This window comes from Gossypium hirsutum, chromosome D05, assembly GCF_007990345.1.
Source record: "Gossypium hirsutum isolate 1008001.06 chromosome D05, Gossypium_hirsutum_v2.1, whole genome shotgun sequence".
NCBI classification, from domain to species: Eukaryota; Viridiplantae; Streptophyta; class Magnoliopsida; order Malvales; family Malvaceae; genus Gossypium; species Gossypium hirsutum.
This window is the reverse complement of record NC_053441.1, coordinates 7,041,788-7,067,669: the sequence shown is the minus strand read 5'-3', so window position 1 is coordinate 7,067,669 and position 25,882 is coordinate 7,041,788. Positions and strand designations below refer to the sequence as shown.

Below are 25,882 nucleotides of genomic sequence, written 5' to 3'. Positions count from 1 at the left end.
AGGCCATTCCAATAGCATAAGTTATAGTTTCTGTAACACCCCCTAACCCCAAACCGTCGTCGGAACAGGGTTACGAGACATTATATGACATATCAAACAATTTACAAATAATTCATATAAATTTTACTAATTGACTTCATTCATTTTTTTTATAAAAATTTCGGCAACATTTCTGCTTATTTTTACATACAACCCCCTGCAAAATTTCAAACATAACCAACCCAATTCCAGTATTTCAACCAAGGCATTTATATACTTAAATCTTACTTGACATATTGACATAACAACTTATTTAATAAAAATCCTATTATCTTTTCTAATTAACACATAAAACTAATCAAGTCATTTCAATTCGATACCAATGCCATAAAGGACTTCTACCAATTTGCTAATATAATCATCAAAATACATAATATCTTACTTTACAATAAAACTATACAACATACCAAAATAACTATTATAATTCTTATGTACATGCCACTTTCTCTTAAAGGAAGAAAACATCACCAAAATCTTTATGTCGGAGTCGGGATTGTCCTGGATGCTGAACCGAGACTCTGATCCCTTTTCAACCTGCGCACGGAAACAACTGTACGCTGAGTTTTGTATACTCAGTGGTATTACCATAATTCAAATTATAATAACAACAAAGAATTATAATTACCAAGCATGTAACTATCCGATTTCTTAAATATCAATTAATTTATAAACTTTCATTAACTAACAATAACAATACAATTTTTAGTTATTCTTCAATTTCAATCATATATCACATGTAATAATTTCAATCACTACATAAACATTAAATTCATGCCTTTCATTTTCAATCTCAAATTTTAATCCACAATTTTAAATTTTCTTATTTCAATTATTCACCCTATTAACAATCTAGACTTTGACGGATACACGGATTCCAACCCAAACACACCAATACGGCACATTGTGCCTAAAACGGTACATAGTACATGATCAGTATACGACACATAAGTGCCTGAAACGACACACTAGGTGCCTGATACGACACATAAAGTGCCTGAGATACGACACATAAAGTGTTTGATCGGCAAAGCCGATAAATCCCGTACTCTTCTAAATCCTATGGCATGCCAATTATATCCGACTCAGCCCGACTAGTTAATAGGGTATATAAATTTCACAATCTAATTTTCACTTTTATTTCAAAAAATTCATTTTCAATATCAATTATACTTTTTCCATTCACTAATGAAACACAGTTCAATACCAACACATACTTTTCTCATTCAATTTAATTTTTTTTTCCAAATTCAATTCAATAAAGTCACTTACCTTATCATATGCTTACCATACACATAATTTAAATTTAACATCAAATAATAAATAATTTGAATTATAGTAACACAAACCCGAATTTTGCTCGATTATTCCTCAATAACCTTCTCGTTTCCTTTGTGTGCCGATGCCTCGAGTTCCTTGTTAGCTACGAAAATAGTAATAATTTACACCATCAATTACAACATTAATTTATAATAATATTTCTATCTAATTTATACTTTAATTCCAATTTAATCCTAACTAAATTTATTTACTTTTCTAATTTAATTCACACTCTATTTCTATTCAAATTTATTCTAAACTCAAATTTAACTACCAAATTTTCAGCATATTTCATTAATTTCGAATTTTCCTCAATTTAATCCCTACAAACATAAAACTTATAGCTTACTTCACAATTTAATCCTTTTATCAACTCTAACTAGAAATTCTATCAAATAAAACCTCAATTCCATCATTTATTCAACATAAACCCTACTCAAAAATCTATTAACTTTCAAATTTTCAACTTAAATCCAAGAGTATTTCACTCTAGGGATCTAAAAAACATCAAATTTATGAGAAAAGGACTTGATTTAGCTAACCTATTAAACTTCAAGCTTCAAAATCTCAATTTTCCCTCTTTCTTTTCTTTCCCTTTTTCTTCCCCTGTTTTCGTCTCTTTCTCTGTTTCTTTTCTGTTCTTCTTCTTTTTGTTTTACTTACTTACTTTATTTCTTTTATGCATTAGTTAATAATAATAATAATATATTATAATCATATAATAATATTTTATTCACAAATATCTTTTACTTAAATTATAAGAAAATGTTTTATTTTATTACAAGTGTGTTTTTATAAATATTTTACACATGTATTATTTTATCACCACACAATTGTCTTTATCTTATTTGTTTCCTATAACATATTATCTTAATTTTAATTAATATATTTATAATATTTTAATTTAATAATATTTTTATAATATAAATCAAGAAAAAATCTAAGATTTTTCCATGTATTGCCGCCTAATCTTAAGCCATTGGCTTATTTACCTATTTAGTCCATCTTATTTTATTTTAATCTATAATTAAACTTTCACTTCTATTGTAATTTAATCCTTTTTACTAATTACTCTTAATTAAGCTAAATTCATCTATCTAAAACCTAATTAAACAAACAACTATTCTAGTAAATATTTCTAATAATTATTTTCGAACTCAATTTACTAAGACGGAGGCCCGATAATGTACTTTTCCGATGCCCGTGAATTTTTGGGTCATTACAGTTTCGATCTCAAAGGTGTGTATTTCTTGGTAGTGCTCCTAATACAAAGGGTTATAGGTGTCTTGCTGAAGATGGTCGGGTTTTCTTATCTCGACATGTTCAATTTTATGAGGCTCAGTTTTCATTTCATGATGGTTTCTGTTCACAATCTCAAGTTAGCTCTACAAGGGATCTTCATCAACAGACTGTACTTCCTCTGATTATGGCTAATGATTCTTCTGGAAGCACCTTCACACGAACAGTCACAAGACCAGCCAGGGTCTCTCTTGTGGCACCTTCCCTAGTACATTCTCCTAGTAATCAATCTCCTTTCAGCTCTTCTACTGACTTCCCAGTAGCAGCTGATGTGCCTACGTCCTGTGGTCAGACTAAGTGTACTACAGGAGCTCCTTCGAGTGTGAATATTCACCCCATGCAGACTCACTCCAAAAGTGGTGTTTTTAAGCCCAAAGTCTTTGCTTCTATTTTGGTTGAGAAGGAGGAGATTAAGACCATAATCGAAGCTTTTCAGAGTATTGCTTGGACAATAGCTGCACAAGTTTAATACAATGCTTTGCCCGCTAATCGTACTTGAGATCTTATGCCCTTACCTGAAGGTCATCACGCTGTAGGCTGCAAGTGGATTTTTAAGATCAAAAGACATGCAGATGGCTCAATTGCTCGGTATAAGGGCAGATTAGTTGTCAAGGGCTACCTGCAGGAAGCTGGCATTGACTTCCAGGAAACTTTCAGCCCTGTGGTTAAGCCAACTACAATTAGAGTAGTCATTGTTTTGGCAATATCTTTAAACTGGCCACTTAAACAAGTTGACATTAATAGTGCATTTTTGAATGGGGATTTGAGTGAGGAAATTTACATGATGCAGCCTCTAAGGTTCGAGCAACAAGGGCCAAATGGTGAGCAACTCGTCTGTAAACTAAGAAAGGCCTTGTATGGTCTCAAACAAGCACCTCGGGATTGGTTTCATAAGTTGAAAGAGTTTTTGGTTTCATATGTTTTAGTCTATGTTGATGACATTATCATCACTGGGAACGATTCTCAGGCTATAGACAAGTTTGTTACTCAACTTAATGATAAGTTTTCTTTGAAAGACCTAGGGAAGTTGAGCTATTTTCTTGGCATCAAAGTTGACTACACTTCACAAGGAGTGTTCCTTACTCAGAAAAAATATATTTTAGATCTACTTCAAAGAGCCTCCGTGGATAGATCAAATGGCTTGCCAATACCGATGGTCACCACATGTCATCTGTCAGTTAATACAGACAGTCCTGTTAAGGATGAGCATCATTACAGGAGCATTGTTGGTGCCTTACAATACGTGGTAATCACTAGGCCAGACATTGCTTACTCCGTAAACAAGGTTTACCAGTTCATGCATAAACCTTTGGACTTGCATTTCAATGCTGTGAAAAGGATATTAAAGTATTTACGAGGAACATTGAACTATGGGTTGAAGTTCACCCAAGCCTCAAAGTTCTTGCTTGAAGGATACTCCGATGCCAGTTGGGGGTCAGATGTGGATGATCGCAAGTCAACTTAGGTTTTGGTGTGTTTCTTGGGGGGAATCCAATCTCCTGGAGCTCAAGGAACAAGCAAGTAGTCTCTAGGTCTACAACAAAAGCAGAATACAAGAATGTTGCTCATGTTACTGTAGAAATTGTGTGGATCCGTTCCTTATTGACTGAGTTATGTGTTCCAGTTCCGAATAAGGCTTTGATATGGTGTGATAGCTCAGCTGTGGTTGCGGTAACAGGGAATCCTGTTATGCACTCAAAGTTTAAGTATGTCGAGTTAGGCCTGTTCTTTGTCAGAGAAAAGGTTGCAGATGGGATGTTCCAAGTAGGTCATGTACCTGGTTCAGACCAACTTGGGATATATTGACAAAACCACTGTCAATAGCAACGTTCACCAAGTTTCGGGATCAGCTTCGAGTTGTTGTCATGAATTAGGAAGTCTTTGATGAGAAGAAAAGTTGACAAGTACGAGGCATGTTAGGAATAACTGTTTACAGTTACTATTAGTTAATGTTAGTTAGCAAGTTGTTAATAACTTCAGTTAGTTGTTTTATGTGTATTAAATACATGACATTGGATTGAGAAATCAATTGAGAATGATTCACTACTTCTTTATTGCTGAATTGTTACCAAATAGCAATATTATCATGACTTATCCCATGCTTGATGCTTATCTCATATGTATTAGAGATAAATATAAAGTAAGGTTGGAAATTTGGCTTACCTCTCCACGTATTTAATTTGTCAATTAATTACAAAATAACTTTTAATTCTCTACTTTGTTTTTTTTTCCTTAACAAGGAGAATATATATTCATTAAAACAACAGAAGAAGAAACAAAACAAAGTAACTTCCTTGATCTACCCAAACCAATAAAAAATAGCGACATAAAATCTGCCCACAACACCACAACAGACAAACAAAATCAACAATAAAACAGACCCCTTAATAAAAAATTGTTTCTAAAAAAAACAATAAAAATCATTTGTTTGATTTTAAATAATAAAAATTCAAAAAAAATTTAATTTTTATAAAACCGCAAAATATTCAAAAATATTTAAAAATATTTAGCTAAAATTTTAGAAAATTCAAAACAAGTAAAAAGAAAGTAAAAGAATTTATTTAAACTTAAAAAATAAATAATAAATTAAACTTTAAAAAATTACCAACTTTGATCTGTTTGATTAGTATTAACCAACAATTAAAATTCGTTGTCAATCAATGCTAATCACGATCAAATATATATATATTTGCTGTAAGTTTCAATTATTTTTCACTTTTTATTTGTTTTTAAAATTTTTAAAATTTATAGAAGATTTTATATTTTATATTATTTATTGTTTTTTTGTGATTTTATAAAATTTTAATTAAGTAATTTTATACAATATTTGAGGTGGGATGAGGTGACAAACAAAAAATAAAATTTTAACTACCACTTCATATAAATCAAGATATAAAATTTTAAATAAATTATACTTTTATAAAATGTAAATAGGTTTTTATTGTTGAAGCTTTTGAATTCTTTTTATAATTTGTAATAACATTTTCATTTTAATAACCAATGAGTATGTGTATTCAACTGCATGCTTCATCAGATTAAAATCTAACTTTTGTATGAAAATAAATTGCAATAATTAATATTCCATTCTCATTTCAAGTGAACTGCATCATTTACTCCTCCTTTTTTACATCATGCATCCACAACACGTAGCTTATGTCGGAATCGTAATATGTTAAGCTCAGAGTTCAGAGAAAAAGAAGCAAAATGCATGTGAATTTTTGCATATCAATAATACAAATTGTGATTATTGGGGAATTGACAGCAATGGCAGAAAGCCATAACACATAAGCAGAAAACATAGAGATGCAAACAACAGAGAGATTAAACATAACAAATACTCAAACACTTAAATTCCTGGGTAGCTTTTTTCTTTCTTGCAGATCAAGCCGGAGATTTTGCAAGAACCGAAGGGAAATCAAGCACCACAAACTTGTCAATGGCAGTAACAAAAGTGGCGGAGAATTCAATGTGACTGGGATGGCTGGTAAATGCAGTGTAATCTTCTTTCTTTTCGAACGTCATCAAGAAGGCATGAGTGTATCCTTGTCTAAGCATCTCTTGGCTTTCTATGTCCTGTCCCCTGTTTCAACACATTCACTTCATGTTTTTCTATTGATTTTTGTTCAAATCCAATTTAAAGTACAAAAACCTTTTAAACCACAAAGTAATGGCAACTCTGGGATTTGCAATAACATCAAAAATATGAAGAAACCCCCAAGTGTTGAGTTGTTTTCTCACTTTCTTTGGCCTTATTACTGTGTACTTGAGTTTCAATTCTGTGACTGATTTTGAACCCATTATTCTTTCGGTTTTTTGAAACCAACAGAGCTATTTGTTTATTTACTTCATTTTCTTTTGACCAAGTCAATGAAAGAGCAGCAAATACAAGCATGCAAAATGATCTAAAAGATTAAGAAGAAGAAGAAGAAAAAGCTCACCACTCAAAGGACTTGACAGCATCAACCTCAGAAACCAGCTTTTCCATACCTTTCAAAATCCCCTCCACCACCACATCTTCCTTGAACTTCACAACAACAAGATGCTTGAACCCTCCCATTATTTATCCCTAAAAGGAAAATAAAAGAAAGAAAGAAAAACCTTGTGAAGCTTTGAGGGTTTAAAAAAAAGTTTGAAGCAGCTAACCAATGAAAATAACTAGACAAATTTATACACAAAAACCCAAAGTTATTTTGGTGTCAACTTAAACAGTGTGAAGGTGCCCCCCCCCCCCAAAAAAAAAATAATAATAATTCACCGTTTGTAATTACCAACCATGACCTAAAGGGATCAGACTCATTAGTCTCTCCTTTGTTAGACAAGATCTGTATTTCAATATATGGAGAGGTACAGATTTGCAGGGGCGGTGAGACCCACTGCTCAGCCCTTTTACTGTGAATATTGTCCTCAGCTCATTGTCCCTTTCCCTTTTGCTTTTGCACATGAAATGTTCGTCATCACTCATAATAGTTCCATTTCATCTTTTTTTCTTGAAACTTGAGATATCATGTCACCTGATTTTCTAAGCCATTGGTATCACACTACACACCCTCCTTTCTCTCTTTTATTATTATTCTCTCATATCCTCCAATTATTACATAATTCTTTTCTTTTTTAAAACTATTAATGGAACAGATCTCTGAAAACATGTACCCTGATATTTTTCAATAATTATGTTGAATATTCATAGTCACTTAAATCCGAATTATAATATAAGTTTAAACACATGGTCTAATTTGTGTCCTTTCAATATGGGGGAGCTGGGGAGTGAAATTGATTGAACTCTTTTGTTTCTTTCCTTTTCTATGAGAAATTTAGAACACAATGCTTATTGTTAGACTTTTGTCCATGTCCTTCCCATGTGGCTCCAAGGTTCAAATTTGTTCAAGCTGCAGTTCATGGATGACATTTCACCATACTTATCTTTAAGGAATCTTTAGTTTCTTCTTTTTCTTACAGAGTGTGAAGCACCATGAAAGCAAATTCGGGTCATATCAGCTATATCAAGAAAACATCGATGATTTATTAGGCATACACTTTGCTCCACGTTGATTCATTTTGATTTTGTTAAATACCTTTTTCTTTGGGATTATTTGATTAGTCAAACCAAAAAGGATTTGTTTCAGATTTGTATTAAAGTAAATGCAAGAAATTAAACGACAAGTTTCTGCAAAATTTGCCTAAGCTTTTATAATTTTGAACACTGATTGAGGATGATATGTTCTTTTGTTTGCTTGCATGATTTAGTCTACATGCATTATTATAATCTACAAAATCCACTGTGGAAGAAATATGTGGGTCAGCCTCAGCCTTTCTATTAATTATATTTGATAAATAATATTACAGTGTATTTTATAACCAGACATTTTCTTCTTTAAAAGTACCTGTGATTAGAATATTAATCACTACTACCGACATTAGATATCATAATTTTGATATCCAGCTCTTTTATTCAAATTACCAGCCAAGCTGTAAGGTTAATTTCTTTCAACTTTTATATCAAACGTTTTAAGCTTATGTTTTCCTTTATAAAATGAAATCAGAAATTGCATGAATTTATTGGATTTCTTAAATTTTGTGGCCAAAATTTGAAGCTCTCGTACAATGAAAGGTTATATAAATATTTTATCTAATTTAAAAAATATATATTTATATGTGAGACATTCAAATATGAATATGGAAGTGTATATTAATAAATTATATTCTTGGGATTATTTTTTCTAAAATACTATGAATTGAAATAGTGAAAGGGAAGGTAGGGCAATAATTGAGGAGTCATATATATGGACCTGCAATTATGTTTCCCATCAATGATTGATCTTACCAAGTCAAAATCCCATGATATCGATCAACCTTGCACGTTAATCATCTAATAAAATGAAGGAACTCAAAACTTGCTTCTATGATGAACTCACAACTTTGTTGATTTTTGGTTATTCAAAGTCTAATATAGGAGAGAAACTTATCTCATGAAACCAAAGATTCAACATCTTTTTCCGGAACAACCATCAAAAACTTTACTGCAGACCTTTGGTGAACAGAAATCCTCTTCCGGGAGATGAATTCAACGATCTGAACTATTTTCTATTTGATAAAAAAATAAAATTTTAACTCAAATCAAATTTAAATATGGATTTATGAACCGACATAATGGGGAAGCGGCCTGCCCTCGTGCGAGGAATAAGTATTTGAGTACCAGCAGAAGTGTGGGCCTAAAAAACCCAGTATTATTATTACTAAAAGCCTGGTACAGTCAAACTCTGTCAGATTCAATTCAAAAGCATCCTACATCATCAGCCGTTCATCCCCACTGCACCCATCTGAGGTTTGAAAGCGATAGTTGGTCCATTAGCGACATTAGGTGCCCACTTCCGATGGTCACCCCATATGCCCACTTTCTTTTCTTTTTTGAAGAAAAAATTTTTAAATCATGGGAAATATTATATTAAAATAATTTTACATCTTTCCCTCTATTAATATTTTAACAATTCAATCATAATTTCTTTATATTTTATTCATATAAATTATATATGTTAAATTTGATATAAGTTTAAATTTTTTAATTATTTATTTTATATATTTATATATTTAATAAATATAATTATATACTAGGTGATTGGACTTATAAAGTTAATTTTTAAGATGAACACGTAGTACCATTAAATTAAAAGCTAAGGTTGGAATTTGATTTTTAATTTTTTTTTTACAATCTTATTTAATATTTAAATGACAGACATTATGATTTATTGAGTTGCCTCTTTCTGAAATTTTACTTAATACTCTATATTTTACTATTTTTTAATATTAAACTAATTAAAAATTAAAAATATATATTTCAATAAATATCTAAAGGGAACAATTAAATATTATTTAGAATTGCCTTCGCTTGTAAATAAAAAATTTAATAAAAATCACATTTGTAAATAGAGAAAGAATTGTATAAAATTGTGATTCAACGTTATCTTTATCTTTTTCAATAGGAGAATGATAAATCAAACTTTTTCTCTTAATTTTTAGCATTTTTAGTTGGATTTAAATTTTGTAAGGAGGAAAAAATTGAAAATCAGGAATAAAAAATTGATTTGTCATTCTTCTATTGGAAATGAATAATGATGACGTGGAATCACAGTTTCATACAATACCTTCTCTTGTAAATGATAATAAGAAGTAAAGTTGGATGGAAATATAATAAAAAAAAGGTTAAGCGACTTAGGGTGTACTCAATATTAGAGTGACCGGATTTAATTAGTCATTCTATTATTATTAAATGTATCAATTTATTTTATATACTATTAAAAAATTGAATAAACTCAAGTTGTGATAAAGTTTATATTTATTATATAAATATATTAAAAAAAATCCAATTCCAAATAAAAAATTTCATTTACAGAATTATAAAAACTTTAAAAATAATACCTCTGTTAAATAGTAAAGATTAGCTCTATTACTAATTGGCCTTATTTAATTTTTTTTAATAGTACAGGGACTAAATTAATCCATTTAATAGTAGAGAGATTAATTTAATCATATCCCTATAATAGAGGGACATCTGAAGTAGAGGAGTCCATGGGTCAAGTTGGACTAAAGCTTTGTTTAAAAAATTCCAAACCCAAACCCGTTTTCAATTCGGCTCAACTCACCCAAAAAGTCCAATTCACTATTCAAAAAACTATATTTGTAATTGATATATTATATACTTTTATAATCAAACTTAAATTTTATAAATATCTTTTATCATCCAAATTGATTTCGGACTGAGCCGAGTCAGATTAAGGTGCAAAAATCATTATCCAAACCCGACCCTAATCGGGTCGGGCCAAGTGGGCTACTAGAGTCTTGGACATGTCTAATCTTAGGTACATTCACCTAAAAAAGCAATCCCTTTTCAAAAACAAGAAAATTAATTAGTTAAAATATGCCATAAGTTCCTACATTTTTCACAAATTTAAAATTTGGTCTTTGTATTTTTATTTCTAAAAATTTAGTCCATCTATTTTCTAGATTTCAAAATTTAGGTCCAACTATTAACCTTATTATTTTTATTAAATTCAAATTCAATTTATTACATTTTTTTAGTTACATTGCTACCAAATGAGTTTTTTTTTTAATTTCGAAATGTCACATCAATAAATTTAACTAATTTTTTTAACATTATTAAAAATTAGACCTAAACTTTAAAATCTGAAAATTAAAAGGAAAAAAAACTAAAATTTAAATTTATAAAGAAGATTTATAACCTATTTTAACCAAAGTAATATTCGATTGGTCAAAGTTCAACAAGTTGGAGTTAGTTTACCAGCATTAAACTCCAATGACAAACCAAACCAGAGAAACAGTAGGTGGCTTTTAGGGTTTGGAGAAAAATTATTTGCAGCGATTTATATCTTATATTATCTATTAGCATAAATTAAAATTCTCGCTAAAATTTGAAACATCTGTCAAATTTCATGACATGTATTTAAAAAGAAAAAAAGTCACTATAGCTAAAATTCAATTGCTCCTTATTGAATAAGCAGCACGAACATATGTTCAACAAGAAATAGTAATACTAAAATTGCATGTATGTTTTTTTTTTCTTAAATACTCATTTAGCCTTAAATTTGACAATTTTTTTCCTTGACGAAATGAAAATTTAGGTATTAATTTTAAAAAAAACCCATAAATATAAGAACCAAATTTTCACCATGCATTAACTAGCTTTATTTCCAATATTTAATCATAATTTGAAATATTGAAATTCAACAATAAGCAGCTGAATTAATTAGCTCTGGATTCATGAGTAGCGCCACCTTGTTCACTTTGTGGTCTTCTTATGGAAAATTTTTTAATCTTGAATAGCTCTGGATTGAGCGAACTCCCCACCTCAGAAATGGCACCTTCCTTCCTCACAACAGGCGATCCTGCTCTTGAATCTATTGATTTCAAATTGCTCAACTTGTCAGGTTTCAACAAATGTTGATCTTCATGTTCAATAATATAACGACGTTGAACTCCGAGATATGCCTTGTGGATTTTGGACCCGACATTGTTTTTCTTGGAAGAAAGTCGCTGCAGGAGTTGCTGGAAATGCCTTGCCTTGAGATCATCATCTACCTCGGCCCTTTCGGTTGGGAGTTGTTTCTCCATTGAAAGGCCTTGCACTTTGGTCGACAATTCTATGATAAGCTCTTGTTTGTGTTGAGCATTCAGGTTCTTGAACCAACCCAGAAGGAGGTCCGGGCTGTTTTCAAACACCGTATTACTATTGCAGGGATTTTGGGGAGATTTGCCATCATTGCACCAAGGATTCGACATTATGGGGAAGCTCTTATTTCATCAGCTGTGAACTCAATAATTTTATGCTTAAGAGCTGCAACTATATAGCTAAGCATAAGTACTGATACTATCTTTATTTAATGATGATTTCGATTTTTTTGGTTATTATATTTATTGCATTAATTTGTACTGCAATTTCAATCATTTAACGTAACAAAATCAAGCTAACTTAGGTCAACATTCTTAAATTAATTAATTAGCACAAGTTGAACTTCATTTGAAGATTTAATATTTAAGGGTGAAATATACCTTTTAATCTATACATCTTTCATCATTATTTATTTTAAAGTTGATTTGACCCTTAATTTAACTTAAAAAAAATTTAATTTAATTAACAAACATTAAAAAAGTCAATTTATTGTTTCTTTAACTAAAACATTAAAATTTTAAATAGGGAAGCCCGTAGACCATATGTACTTCATACTATTTTTTTTCTTTTTTTAGAGTATTTTTATAATTTTAAATGATTTATTGAGACGGTATATAAGATAAATAATGTCATGCTAACATAAATTACACATGGATTGTAATAGGGTTTATTGCACTAATATTGTTAAAAATTAATATTTTATTTGATGTTTTTATTAAAACATAATTCTACTCTTTTTTTTTAAAGATTAATGATCAATTTAGCTTAAAAAAAACCCAAATTGATAAGAAAGCTAAATTTAGGGAATTCAGAAAGAAAAAGAAAAGAAAAGAACACGAAATGGAGAGAATGAGAGATCCATAAAATCATGAATCTGAAGGTGAGTCAAAACATATGGTTAATGGGTCGAAATTCCCACATAAAAGTGTGGAAGAAGCAAGCGAAAGCAACAGCTTTCATATAATTCATTCCGAATTTGACTTTTCAAGTGAAGTGAATTTGAATCTATTGACTGATTCCTTATCATTTTTATATACTATGCTAATTGTTTACTTTTCTAGGGAATCACCATTCTTGCTTTTTTATGTCCACACATTCTTAATCCAATCAATTTTGTTTTTTTTATAAAAATAAAAATATTTAAAAATTTAAAATAATTAACAAAAAACCATTATTAAGTGACTATTAACATAATTTTATGAGTTATTATAACTTAATTCCTACTATGTATAAATCTTAGTTTGACTTTGATCAATTCTGATTATTAATCTAATTGCATTCTATAATTCTTGATTCCAAATATACGTGCTCCATATCCTCTAATGCTTTTTTTATAAAAGATATATGTTTTTTTGGAATATCAATATATTTGGCATGTATTGATTCCTTGAGTTAATTGCAGTAAATATCCTTAAATTATTGTTTTTATTTTAAATTAGTTTTTAAAATTTAAAACATTCTAATTACATCCTTAAACTATTTATATTATATCAATTAGGCCCCTTTATTATTAAAATCATTAAATGGCATGTCAAATCTTATAAGACATAGTTTAAAATGAAAAAGGGAGAGTGAATGATAAAGGTTTTTTAAAATATTTGAAAGCCTCAAAATCAAGATTTTTACAATATTCATTTTTCTTGATTTTTACATTTTAAAATATGCCACATAAACTCTAACATCTCATAGTAATAAGAGGACCTTATTGATATAGCCTCGATAGTTTTTGGATTTAAGTAGAATGTCTTAAAGTTTGAGGACCAGTTTAGAATGAAGGTTATAGTTTGGGATGAATGGTGGAATTAACTCTAATTTCCTTGTTCAATTAAACTTCGGTAGTGGGCTGGCGGGATTAGCCCAACACTTATCCAATTTCTGGCCCGCATTAGTGCTGAATGCTTCTCGTTGGAAAACAGTTCCATTTAAACCAAAATATGTTACTGTTTACCATGGAAAACGCTTTTTTTATTTAATTAATTTTAACTCATATTTACTACGGAAGTGAAAGTTATAAACAATTTAAATGTGTTATTGTTCAAGTTGTAAATGCGAAAGGCCGTTTTCTCTCAAAATTTTATTATAAATAGTGATTTCATCTCACTTCAAAAAAAATAAAAAAATTATCAAGTCCTTTTAAGAATTTGATTAATTGGGTAAAAAAAAGTGACATTTAGGTAGAACTTGTACCTTCTAATGTCTCTGAATTAGTAATGTGTATGGTGGGTGATTAAGTTTATTGTATTTTGAGGATAATATTTCTTTGTTGTTTATTACTAGTTTATCATCAAGAGTGTGCAATTTCTTCAAGAAAGACTTGATCGCTTCAATTTTCATCATCCTATTTTAATTATCAAGGTTGTGTTAGTTTGATAACAACAAATCTATTCTATTGAAGAATTATCATACAACATTTTCCACCACTATTAAGTATGGGAGAAGAGATGAGATCAAGAATTAAAACTTCGGGTATTTTGAATTTGAAACATTTTTAATACAAATCTTGATCCAACTTAAGTTCATAACAATCTTAGTTTAACAATCATTTTTTCTCAAAATTTTTAACTTAATTAAATCCAACTCAAAAAATGATATAAATTTGATATTTGACGAATCAATCTTAATTCAAGATTTATTTAATTAGGAATTGAATCATTGTATCTATTATGTCAAGTTTAATTACTGTATACTTATCACTAATATATATGAGATTAAATATATACTAAAAATTTTAATCAAAACAGATGCTAAGGTCTTCAAAATTACAAATTTAATATCTCGAGAGATGGTTCAATTCTCAATTTGGAAAGTTATTGGGTAAGCTTATGTATACTTATCTCTAATACATATTAGATAAGCATTGGATAAGTAATGATAATATCATATAATATAGATTACGATTACGATATTAGTGGTGCAAATGTTGGTGTATATATGACACAGTCTTGTATAAATCTTGACACATATCTAGCATATAAAAAATTGATTTTATACATATCTAACATAAATAGAAAATAGTTTGCTCATTTGTATTGCGAATTTGATTTTAATTAATTAGGTCGAATCGTTAGAGAATGAGAATGTCTATGAAAAAAAAATGGTGGTTATATGCATATGTACAATGGTGGTGAGCTCATTGTGGATTGGAAATGCAAAAGCAAGATCGACACCAACAATTGGGTATCCGGCAATTGGAAGAGGAGATCATCCATCTGAATGCAAAGGAGGAAATTGCCTACCACCTTCTAATCCTTATGATAGAGGCTGTGAAAAATCCAACAAATGCCGATCAATACCATCCTTGAATTGAACAACTTCAATGTTGATGTATCTACTTAATGTCTTTACTATATATTTATATGATGGAACCAATAAATTAATCTACTACTTGAAGTGTGTCCTTTTTTTTATAATATTTTTCTCTTTCTTTTCTTTGTTTAATGCAAAATGTGGCACGTGTATTATATTAAACGTAGCTGAAATTCTAATTTGTTATATGTAATTCTTTTTTCAAGTAACTGAAATTTCAAAGCGCAGCTAAGCAGTATTTTCCGTTAGAAAATCAAATCCTCACTCACTTGTTTGAAGAAATGAGGAAATTAGGGGAAGTTGAAAAATCAGAACTGGGTTCGTCAACGGTGAACCTTTTTCTTTTCCAGTAAAAAAGCTTTACATAGTAAGCTTTAAATTTCTAGTTGAATGGTAATTTTGTGTGTCTTTTAAATTGATTTTTATAAGACTTGAGGTTTAATTTTGTATTTGTAAACTTCTTTCTCATTATAAAATAATTGTTTATTTGTATAAAATAATTTTGAATTTGGTCTTTCTTTATCTTTTCAATTTTACACTTCATATTCTGAGTTCGTGATTACTCCTCCAATAAGATTGTCTCCAAAATTCAAACTTATATTCTCTCCTTAAGGGCAGCGGCGATGTCAAAAAGTTATTTTTGGAGGGACCGGAATTAAATTGTATATTTTTACAATAATAAAAATGCAACTTCACCATTTTAATAGCTTATATCTTTAAAATTTTTAAAAGATTAAATTAAATTTTTATTATTTTTGGGAGGGCCAGAGTATAATTTTACCATTATTAATTTAAAATTTTATAATTTGTAAAGAGCTTAAATGAAAAATTTTCCATTTTAAGGGACCGTGGTTTCTGCTAACCGCCTAACTTCACCCCTGCTTAAGAGTACAATGTGCCTTATTATTACCTCCAACCTTTATTAATTGTATTTTTATCTTTAAATATTTTTTTAATATCTTATTTTTCATTTGCGTTACCGGTAAATTTGGGCAAAATACAATTAAAAGCCCTTTTTTTCAAATATTTACCGAAATGGGCCCAGTAAATAATTATTTACCGGAATGAGCCCTTTTTCCCGAAAAAGCGTCCACGTCAGCGCGATGTCAGGATACGTGACAGGAAAACGCGTCCTCAATGGCGCGCTTTGTCCACGTGGACAGAAAGCGCGCTGACGTGGACGCGTTTTGTTGGCACGTCAGCGCGTCCCAGGGGACGCGTTTTCCCCGCGCGTGAATAGTGCCATAACCTAACCCTTAACTTAAAAACCCTCCACCCCTTCATTTTTTAAAAATTCCTAACAAAAACCGTAACCATAACCTAACCCTTAACTTAAAAACCCTAGCCATAACCCTAACCCTTAACTTAAAAACACTAACCCTAACCCTTAACTTAAAACCCTTAACTTAATAACACCAAAACCCTAACAAAAACCCTAGCCCTAACCCTAACCCTTAACATAAAAACCCTAACCATAACCCTAACCCTTAACTTAAAAACTCTAACCCTTAACTTAAAAATCCTAACCCTAACCCTAACCCTTAACTTAAAACCCTTAACTTAAAAACACCAAAACCCTAACAAAAACCTTAGCCCTAACCTTAATCCTTAACTTAAAACCCCTAACCATAACCCTAACCCTTAACTTAAAAACACTAAAACCCTAATGCTAACAAAAACCCTAACCCTAACCCATATAATTTGATAATTTTACTAACAATTAATACAATTAACAATTAATAATTTGACTAACAAAATGTTAGATTTTACAAAATATTTTGACTAGTACTAACAATTAATAATTTGATATAATTTGATAATTTTACTAACAATTATTACAATTAACAATTAATAATTTTACTAACAAAATGTTAGATTTTACAAAATGTTTTGATTGGTACAAAAAAATATAATTTGATATAATTTTAATAACAATTAATTTTACTAACAATTAGTTTTAATTTTAATAAAAATATAATTTTAATAACTCGGGCCCAGGTTCCGTATTTTTTCCTGGGCCGAGCCTGGACAAAATCTCAGGCCCATATTCCCGCCCCGGGCTGAAAAATTTTTTTTGCACCCGGCCCGGCCCATGGACACCTCTACGACCTAAACCCTAATTTAATTTATTTTTTCTTAAAAAATAATTAACACGAAAACTAATCCAATTTTAAAAAAATTATAATTAATTTAATTGACAAACCCTAAACTTACAGGTGTTCATGGGGCGGCCGGCTTGTCACGGCCCGACGGCCCGCCAGAAATATGGGAGGGTTTGGGTAATAATATAGGCCCGAATTATGGGTTTGGGTAAAAAAGCCAGGCCCGTGTACGGGCACCACTTTTTTGGCCCGGGCCCTGGCCGGCCCTAGGAATCGGGACAAATATTTTTCCCTCGGCCCAGCCCGAACCCGGCCTGGCCCAGCCTAGCCCCATGAACACCCCTAAACCCTAAACTATAATCCTTTATACTTTAATTTTTAACCCTAAACCCTAAAAGTGCAGGCAAAATGCTTCCTCAGGGACGCGTTTTCCTGTCACGTACCCTGACATCGCGCTGACGTAGACGCGTTTTCGGGGAAAAGAGCCCATTCCGGTAAATAATTATTTACTGGGCCCATTTCAGTAAATATTGAAAAAAAAAGGCTTTTATGTGTAATTTACCGGGTAAATTTGCTCTTAGAGAAAAAAGAGGTTTAAATTTTAAATAAAATATTGTTAAGAGATAACTTTAAACTTTGAATATAAATAACAAAATAGATATGAAAAATAAGACAAATAGAATGATGTATACCAGTGACGTCAAACCTAATCCAAATCATATACTATGGATTTAAAAGTAATATGAGGTTGATGTAAATCCTAACACTATATGACCAGTTGGTTTAATTGGTATACTTTTTCTACTAATTTTTTTTAAAGGAAACTGGAAAAATGAAGCGAAAACAAAGAAACTAGAAAAAACACAACATAGCAAAGGCAGGCTTGTAATTAGTAATGTCGCCATAAATCAATGTTAAAGGTGGAAGCTACGTCATCGTCGCAATCATAAACTTGTGCCTGCAAAGCAGCAGGTGAAGAGAGGAGCAAACCCTCAGCCATGCTATCGAGTAAGCCTGGCATATTAAACAATGCCTCCTCGTCCATGAAACCATAATTCCACTCATTATCATTAGTGTTGGTGGCCTCCAAGCTCCAACTACGATCCCACATCGAGCCATCATCTAAAAGGCTCTTTTCTTCGTCGTTCTCAGTGGAAACTGAGGTTGATGATGAGCATCCCACTGGTTGAGGATCAATATCCGTTGAAGTTATTGGTTTAAAAGCCTCGGCAGCGGCAAACGCAGCGATTTGTATGTCTTTTGGCGAAGAAGACTTAGCCCTAGGGAGAACAGAAGCCGAGTCTGGAAAATTAAGAGCGGCGGATTTGCCCCTAAGCGCTAAGACGGCAACGTCATAAGCCCTAGCTGCCATTTCAGGGCTAAGGAAAGTGCCCAACCAAATCCTTGATTTCTTGTAAGGTTCACGAATTTCAGACACCCATTTACTCCCTCTCCTTTGCCGTACACCTCTAAATACCGGATGACGAGTCTCTTTAAACTTCTTTCGACCAGCTTTTCGCTTATGGGAACTCGAAACAACCATTAATGGCAGATCATAAGCTGATGAGGTAGATGAGGAGGAGGATAACTCTGAGTCAGGGCTGCATGGCTTGCATGAAGAAGAATCAATCTCCAAATACTCCATTTTTAGCTCTGGATCTGAATACCCGGAACGATAACTTGGAAGTAAATTTGAAAATATTAGTATCAGATTTAGTAGTGAAGAAAAGCAAGACAAGTGTAAGTGAAGAGAGTGATGGAAAAATCTTAGAAAAAGTAATATTATATAATACAGGGAATAGGATTAGGAAAGAAAATGAATTCCGCGATTTGGACGTGGAGTTGGACACGGAGCGGCATGGTTTGAGTTTCGGACACGTGAAAAAGGAAAATACAGGATTCCGAGAAATTCATGAGAAAACACGAATGTGAAATGTCGGAAAATTATCCTTCTGTAGAAATTCTAATAATTGGAATATTATCGGGTCCAACTTTACGACGGCAGAAACACGTGTCCTTGCCCTTTTATAGTACGAGGGAAGCAGTTCAATGGATCTGTACTGCATCTTTTTTTAAACGTACTCCATCTAATCTATTGGAAAGAAGTTGACCCCTGTTGATTTGATATTATTTTTCTTTTAAAATATAGTCAATGTTTTTATATTTAAATATACAAAATCTTTTTCATCTGAAATTTTCCAAGTCACAATTTAGTGCGACTACGTATAAATTTAGTGTAAATTCGTGTCTTGTAAGAATAAGGCTGCAAATATTATCATCTAGCTAAATTTCAAATTTTTACTACTATTCATATTATATATGTTTTTTAATAATTATAAGAAGAATATTTTATCTACTCTCTTTCGGAATTTGACTATTTTTTTAAATTTATTTATTAAATTTAAATTTCGTTAATGCATGTGATACAATCTTAAAGTGCCATATTGTGCCATGTATAAAATTTAAGTTTAAAAAATTATCAATTTTAAAAGTTAAATATTGATTTATCCCTATAAAATAAAACATATATATTAAAACCAATTAAATATATATTGAATTAACTTGAAGGAGGCAATTTAATTTAATTTAATTTAATGCCTAAATAAATATAAATTTCAGTAATTATTTGAAACATTTATAATGATTTTTTTTTAATTTTACATCTAAAAAAATACCAGTTTATATATATATAAGAAAAAAAATGAGTTTGTTTTAATAATGATTTTATGAGCTAAAAATTCAAAATTTACCATCTGTTAATAAAGGATTTGTACTATTAATGAAAAGTATATATTAATCTCAAAATTATTATTCACGAAACGTTTCGCGTCCATTCTAATACTTACAACAAATCCTAAAAGTGTCAAATGTATTTAGACTTTAATTTGAGGACTTGTTTTTACAATGAAAAAATTGTGCATGATTTATGTATAAATAAAGGTTTTTCTTGTACTTTTTCTTTTCTATTGATTTAAAACAGATATGGTACCACGCAAGTGTCATAGGTCGCAGTTCAAAGTCCGTAACCATGGCACAAAATGCACCCTATAGAGGTCAATTGATTAGATGAGAATCATTTGGCCCACGATAACTAACTCGACTCAAAGAACTGTTTGAGAAGCCTGTCAGATTGAAGCCAACATAGGCTATCTTAGTAAATATGAGAACTAATATTAGAAGATTGATAGGAATCATATCTTGTAAAGGTTATATTATATTTGTTATTGTATATCTTGTAAATCTCGTGATTTAAGGGATAGGCTAATCTCGTCAATCGATGTTTGTAATACCTCGAAAATTACTACAGTAAGAAAGTAAGATAATATCCTTGATATAGTAAAATAAGGAAATAAAGTGCCAAAAAGGGGAATTTTGAGTTATGGCAACATTGGAAAGTATATTATGATATATTAATTCAAGAAAGGATTAAATCGCAAAAGTGAGAAAATTTTTGTTGATCAAGAGTAAATACTCAAAATTTGAGGGGATAAAGTGTGAATATGAAAAAGTTGAAGGACCAATAGTGCAAATATTTTAAGGGTTGAATAATTTAGAAACTAAGGAAAATGGATGAATTAGGACCAAATTGAAAAGATGAAGAATTTTGAAGGACTAAATCACAATTTTACCAAATTAAGTGATGACTTAATAATGTAATTTTTAAAGATTATAAAGGGCAAAATGGTTAATTAGAAGAGAGAGAAATCTAGAAGATAATAATGATGTTGGAGATATTTTAGATTAATTAAATAAATATTTATTTATAATATTTTGATTTGATTTTTTTAATGATATTTTATATTTTATTTAGTATATATATGTGGAAAGAAAGATGAAAAGCCACTATCCCACCATTTTTCCCATGCATCAACGTGAGAAGAAGAGAGAAAGAAAGAAAGTTTTGCTTTATTTACAATTTGGTCCTTTCACCAAATACTCACCATTTTCACTTAGAAATCAAAATAATTTCCATATCCAACAAGAGAGAATGATAACAAAGAGACTATGGGGAGCTAAAATATCAAGTTAGATTCAAGAAATAGAAGCTGGAGGAGAGAAAATATTAAGTTAAAGTTTGAAACTAATAGGACAAGGTAAGAACATCAAGATTTCAATATATTTTTAAGTTTGATATTATTGAAAAAGCATGGAAATGATGTTATAGTAGAGTTTTCTTATATAAGGTCTTATGTTTTTGATATATTAGTGAAGGGAAATAAGTGAAAGTGATGGGAAATATTATAGAGAAAGGGAATAAGGGAGTTATAAACTTAGTAATCAACATATTGCATTAAAACAGTTTTGGACAGCAGCAGTAGTCTAAATTTAAAAAAATACCAAAAATTGTGGGGATCAAATTAGAATATGAATAAAAGATAAAATTAAATCATAATGAGCCTAGTTTCTCGTAGAAGAAACGGTGTAAACAATGAAGTTGTAAATCATGAGATATAATAAATTTTGTGAGACAAAGTCAGAATGAATTCGGGTTCCCCTGTTCTGACTTTGGAAAATATTTAAGAATTGTATAAAAATAATTAGGGGCTTAAATTTATATTTTTAAATCCTTAATGGGTATATTTTCAATAGAAATAAACAGTAACATCATCCGAATCCCATACGAGGAGATAATTAAGTTTTAGTGAAGAAGGGTTGAAACTGTAAGACAGCAGAACATGGATGAATTTAAAGAATAAACTGTACTTATTGGCTAAACCATAAATTCTAAAAATTTTATGGTAAGAAGATATGTGAGTCTAGTTTCATAGAAATTTAGCGGATCTTAATTCGGGGTTCTGTAGCTCAAGATATAAATAATTTAGTGACCGTAACTCAAATGGACAGCTTTGAATGAACATATAAATAAATAGTGAAATTATAGATAATGTTACATATAAGCATGTTATATACATTAAAGATGTGGAATGGAGAGGAGGATGAAGAAAACATATGATTATTCAACTAGCATGAGTTTTCATTAAAAATGGCTACTTTGCATGTTTTAGGTTCAGGGACTAAATTTAATAAAAGTAAAATTTTAAAAGTAATTTTGTAAAAAAAGTCAAAAAGTGACCAAATTGCATGAAACGAATTGTTTTATTATTTAAATTATTAAATTGAATGAAATATTAATTTAGATTAAGATTGGGTGGAAATTTGAGGAAAATAGAAAATTATCAAAATGTCGCTGAATTATGGTATTTCTGCAATTTAGCCTAGTAAGTTCATATGAATTATATTATGTATAATTTTAATTAAAGTGGATGTTATTTGGTGATGAATATTATATAAATATGTGTTTTATTATTGGAATTGAAATATTATTTGTAATATGTATAATTATTAGATGCATTGAAATGATTATTGGAAGCTTGTCGAAGATATATCACACTATCCATTGGTACTATCGGTAATTTTGTATGATTTGATTCTGGTTGTAATGGTATGTATAAGTTAAATTGGCCAACATTAGCTCATTAATGTTTTGATTTTGATTGGTTATAAATATGAATGCTTGATAAAATGAAATATCTGTAAATTAATTTGTAAAGTCTGGTAATACTCTAATACTCTATAACCCTATTCTGGCGATGGATACGAGTTAGGGGTGTTACATTTATTGGTACCAGAGCTACGGTTTAGTCGATTCTTAAACCAACCGTAGCATATGTGAAGTTTGAAAATACATGCCATTATATAACCTGTGATAGTGTGATATCTCCCGACCCTGATGAGATTTGTTTTACTTATAGATAGAGATGCTTTTCAACTTAGCTAATTCCGATAATATTGAAAGCAATACTCAAGTATATGAGTAGAAAGTTGACTATGATAAATTGGAACTCATAAAGGTATGAATAAATGTTTTATAATACATGTCGATGATGAATATTATAATCCATGTCGATGATGAATATTATGTTATATATATTATTAAAAGTAAATTATAGTGTTACACGAAATATTGTGCTGATAACTAAATTATAAAATATACAAAAGTAATATATGAAGTATATGACAATGATTGTTAGGTAATTATGGATGAATAGTGAATTTTGGTCATTAACGTTATCGAAATCTAGTATTTTAGTCACTCATCCGTTAAATCAATAATGGAATGTTGATTTGGCCATTGTTATTGGTATAATAACAATTTTAGCACTCCAATGTTTACAAGTTATATCAAATTGGTCCTAATTCTAAAAATTCCAACAAAATCAGCCCTCGATTTCACACATTCTGTTAATTTAACCTTGATCCTTAAAAATTTTTAAAAATAACTTTTAAAACAAATTTAAAGTTCATTTTTCGCTAAAAATACATAAGATTTAAGAAAAATACATACAAAACTATAAATAATTAAATACCTATTTTTCTCTTTTTTCTGACATGAAATTTATTTACTAAAATAATACTTTTAAAAGTAAATTGTTTTAAAAAAACCCACAGACAAGACTTAAACCAAATTCAAACTTTTCTCTCTCTTTTTTCTTTTGAAGTTTTATTTTACAAATAATAATTTATTTATTATATGTTTGGCCTTGTTCCCTAATCCTCGCCAAATTTGTGGAGTGCCGAGCACCACCTTCCCTAACAACCACCTACACTAATAGCCTTTTCTCCAAACTCCTTGATGTTCACATCCTCTATCGTCACGCCATCAAACTAGGAATCAATTGTGTAACTACCAGCACGGCCTTCCACTTACCAGGTCTCTAAGACCTCATCCTGGCCTATATATCCTCAATCATGTCTAGCCTTAAGCACAACCTCAAACGCAGCAAGACTATTCTAGGCAACAACCTAAAGGCATCAATTCTTACCATTTTCAATCTCAAGTTGTAATTTTTGATCTAATCTAAATATGGTGGTCGTTAATGTTGGAAAAATAGAAAAGCTGCATCTACTTAAGTTTTCTTCATTTTTTCCTTGATTTTTGTTGCTTATAAAAATATTGTTTTAATAATAAAATGTCATGTTAGAAAATGAGAAAATTATATATTCATTTATTTGTAAATATTTTATAATTTTGAATGCATTTTTATAAAAATTGGTGTATTTTTATCGATAAATTAACTTTTAGATTAAATTTTTGCTTTTAATTTTTTTTTAATTTTTGATTTTTAAGAATCAAGACTAATTTGACAATGTACAAAGTTTTGGGTTAAATTTGTTTAATTTTTTAAAATTAGGATCAAATTGACATAATCTATAAACATTGGAAGGTTAAATTTGTTATTATACTAATTAAACAATTTTCATTTGTGATTTAACAAAGGAGTGACCAAAATATTAAATTTCGATAATGTTAGTGATTGAAATAAAAATTTCTAAACCTAAGTGACCAAAACAGAAATACATTAATTGTTGAGTGACTTGGGTAAAATATTAGACCTGTTTTTCGGGCTGAGCCTGTGCCTAAAAATGGATTAAGATTTTGGATGAACTCGACCAGACCCATGGACACCTCTATTACAAACACTGCATAATCAAATAAACTTTACTTAGAATCTAAGTATAACACAGTACCCTTTTATTGATAATTAAAATATATTAAAACTAAGTTAAAATAGTTTTTAATTACTCATATTTGGATGGTAGGATTTAAGTAAAAATATGTAAATAACCTACAAATGATACATGCAATGTAAGAATTTGACCTAAAACATTAAGGTATTATTTTTATGTGGGTATTTTTTTTAAAATAAAAATAAGTTAATATACATTTCCTTAGAGTACACCCACTATGCAGCGTGAGAGAAATCAGAATAAAAAAAATTAATGAATTTTAAAAAATAAATATTATTAATAAAGTAATAGAAAATGCAAATAGTTTTGTGTATTAAATTAGGATAGTGTTGGAAAAGTTGAGTGCACCAAAATTCAAATATTTAGAAAAGTGAATTTTTTTTATTTTTAAAATAAATTAAATTACGTTTTTTAAAAGTTTGATCTTTTATTTTTATATAGCTTTTGTATATGAAAGGGTTGTAAGAAATAATGGGCGCAGAAGCTAGTAATTGCAGAAAACAAAAATAAATTGTGTAAAATATTTCAAATATAGGAGTGGTGTCCATTGCTCCACATTGCAGTTGTTACATACAAATTTAATATGAAAAAATCCATCTAAAGAGGATAAAAAATCACAGGCAAAAATAATTTTACTATAATGACAAAAGAATGAAGAGTACAAAAGATGGAGATAAAAATTAAACTCCGAAAACTCAAAAACAAATGACCCTTAAAATATAAACATAAAATTCTCTAAATGTGTTATGAAATCTAATATCTAATGGGTATATTTTCTAAGATTGTAAAAAAACCTATTTATAGGTTAAATTAGTAGGTCAAATAAACTATACTAATAAATACTAAATTTTCTAGAAAAAAATATATTTTGTTTAACTTGACTTACAAGTAATCTATTAGAATTTGAAATCACACAACTCTAAGAATAATTTTATTTAGCCGACTAATTTATGTGGTGGAAATTGAGCTTAATTCTTCACGCCCCGGCTAGAACCCTAAAATCATTCAACTCTTTGAATTACTTTCGTTGAACTCCAACTTCTCTTTGAATTCTCGATTTAGGGTTAATTAGTCCCAAAACTGTTTAAATATTAAAAACGGCCGTCTT

General features: G+C 29.9%; 2 protein-coding genes and 1 long non-coding RNA gene across 3 annotated transcripts; all 3 read right to left on the bottom strand.

Moving 5' to 3' along the window:
- Positions 1-203: 203 nt before the first annotated feature.
- On the bottom strand, positions 204-1,951 carry LOC107903251 (uncharacterized). Its single transcript, XR_001685738.2, has 3 exons — positions 1,899-1,951; positions 1,386-1,459; positions 204-573 (listed from the first exon to the last, which is right to left on the bottom strand). It is a non-coding gene; the product is annotated as an uncharacterized lncRNA (long non-coding RNA).
- A 3,888-nt stretch (positions 1,952-5,839) lies between these two features.
- LOC107906656 (stress-response A/B barrel domain-containing protein At5g22580) lies at positions 5,840-6,957 on the bottom strand. Its single transcript, XM_016833717.2, has 2 exons — positions 6,594-6,957; positions 5,840-6,235 (listed from the first exon to the last, which is right to left on the bottom strand). Exons 1-2 carry the CDS (start codon positions 6,710-6,712, stop codon positions 6,037-6,039), a joined length of 318 nt encoding a protein of 105 aa, XP_016689206.1. The 5' UTR covers positions 6,713-6,957; the 3' UTR covers positions 5,840-6,036.
- A 10,955-nt stretch (positions 6,958-17,912) lies between these two features.
- LOC121217659 (ethylene-responsive transcription factor ERF024) lies at positions 17,913-18,996 on the bottom strand. Its single transcript, XM_041093440.1, has one exon. It carries the CDS (start codon positions 18,887-18,889, stop codon positions 18,134-18,136), a length of 756 nt encoding a protein of 251 aa, XP_040949374.1. The 5' UTR covers positions 18,890-18,996; the 3' UTR covers positions 17,913-18,133.
- Between the last annotated feature and the right edge of the window lie 6,886 nt (positions 18,997-25,882).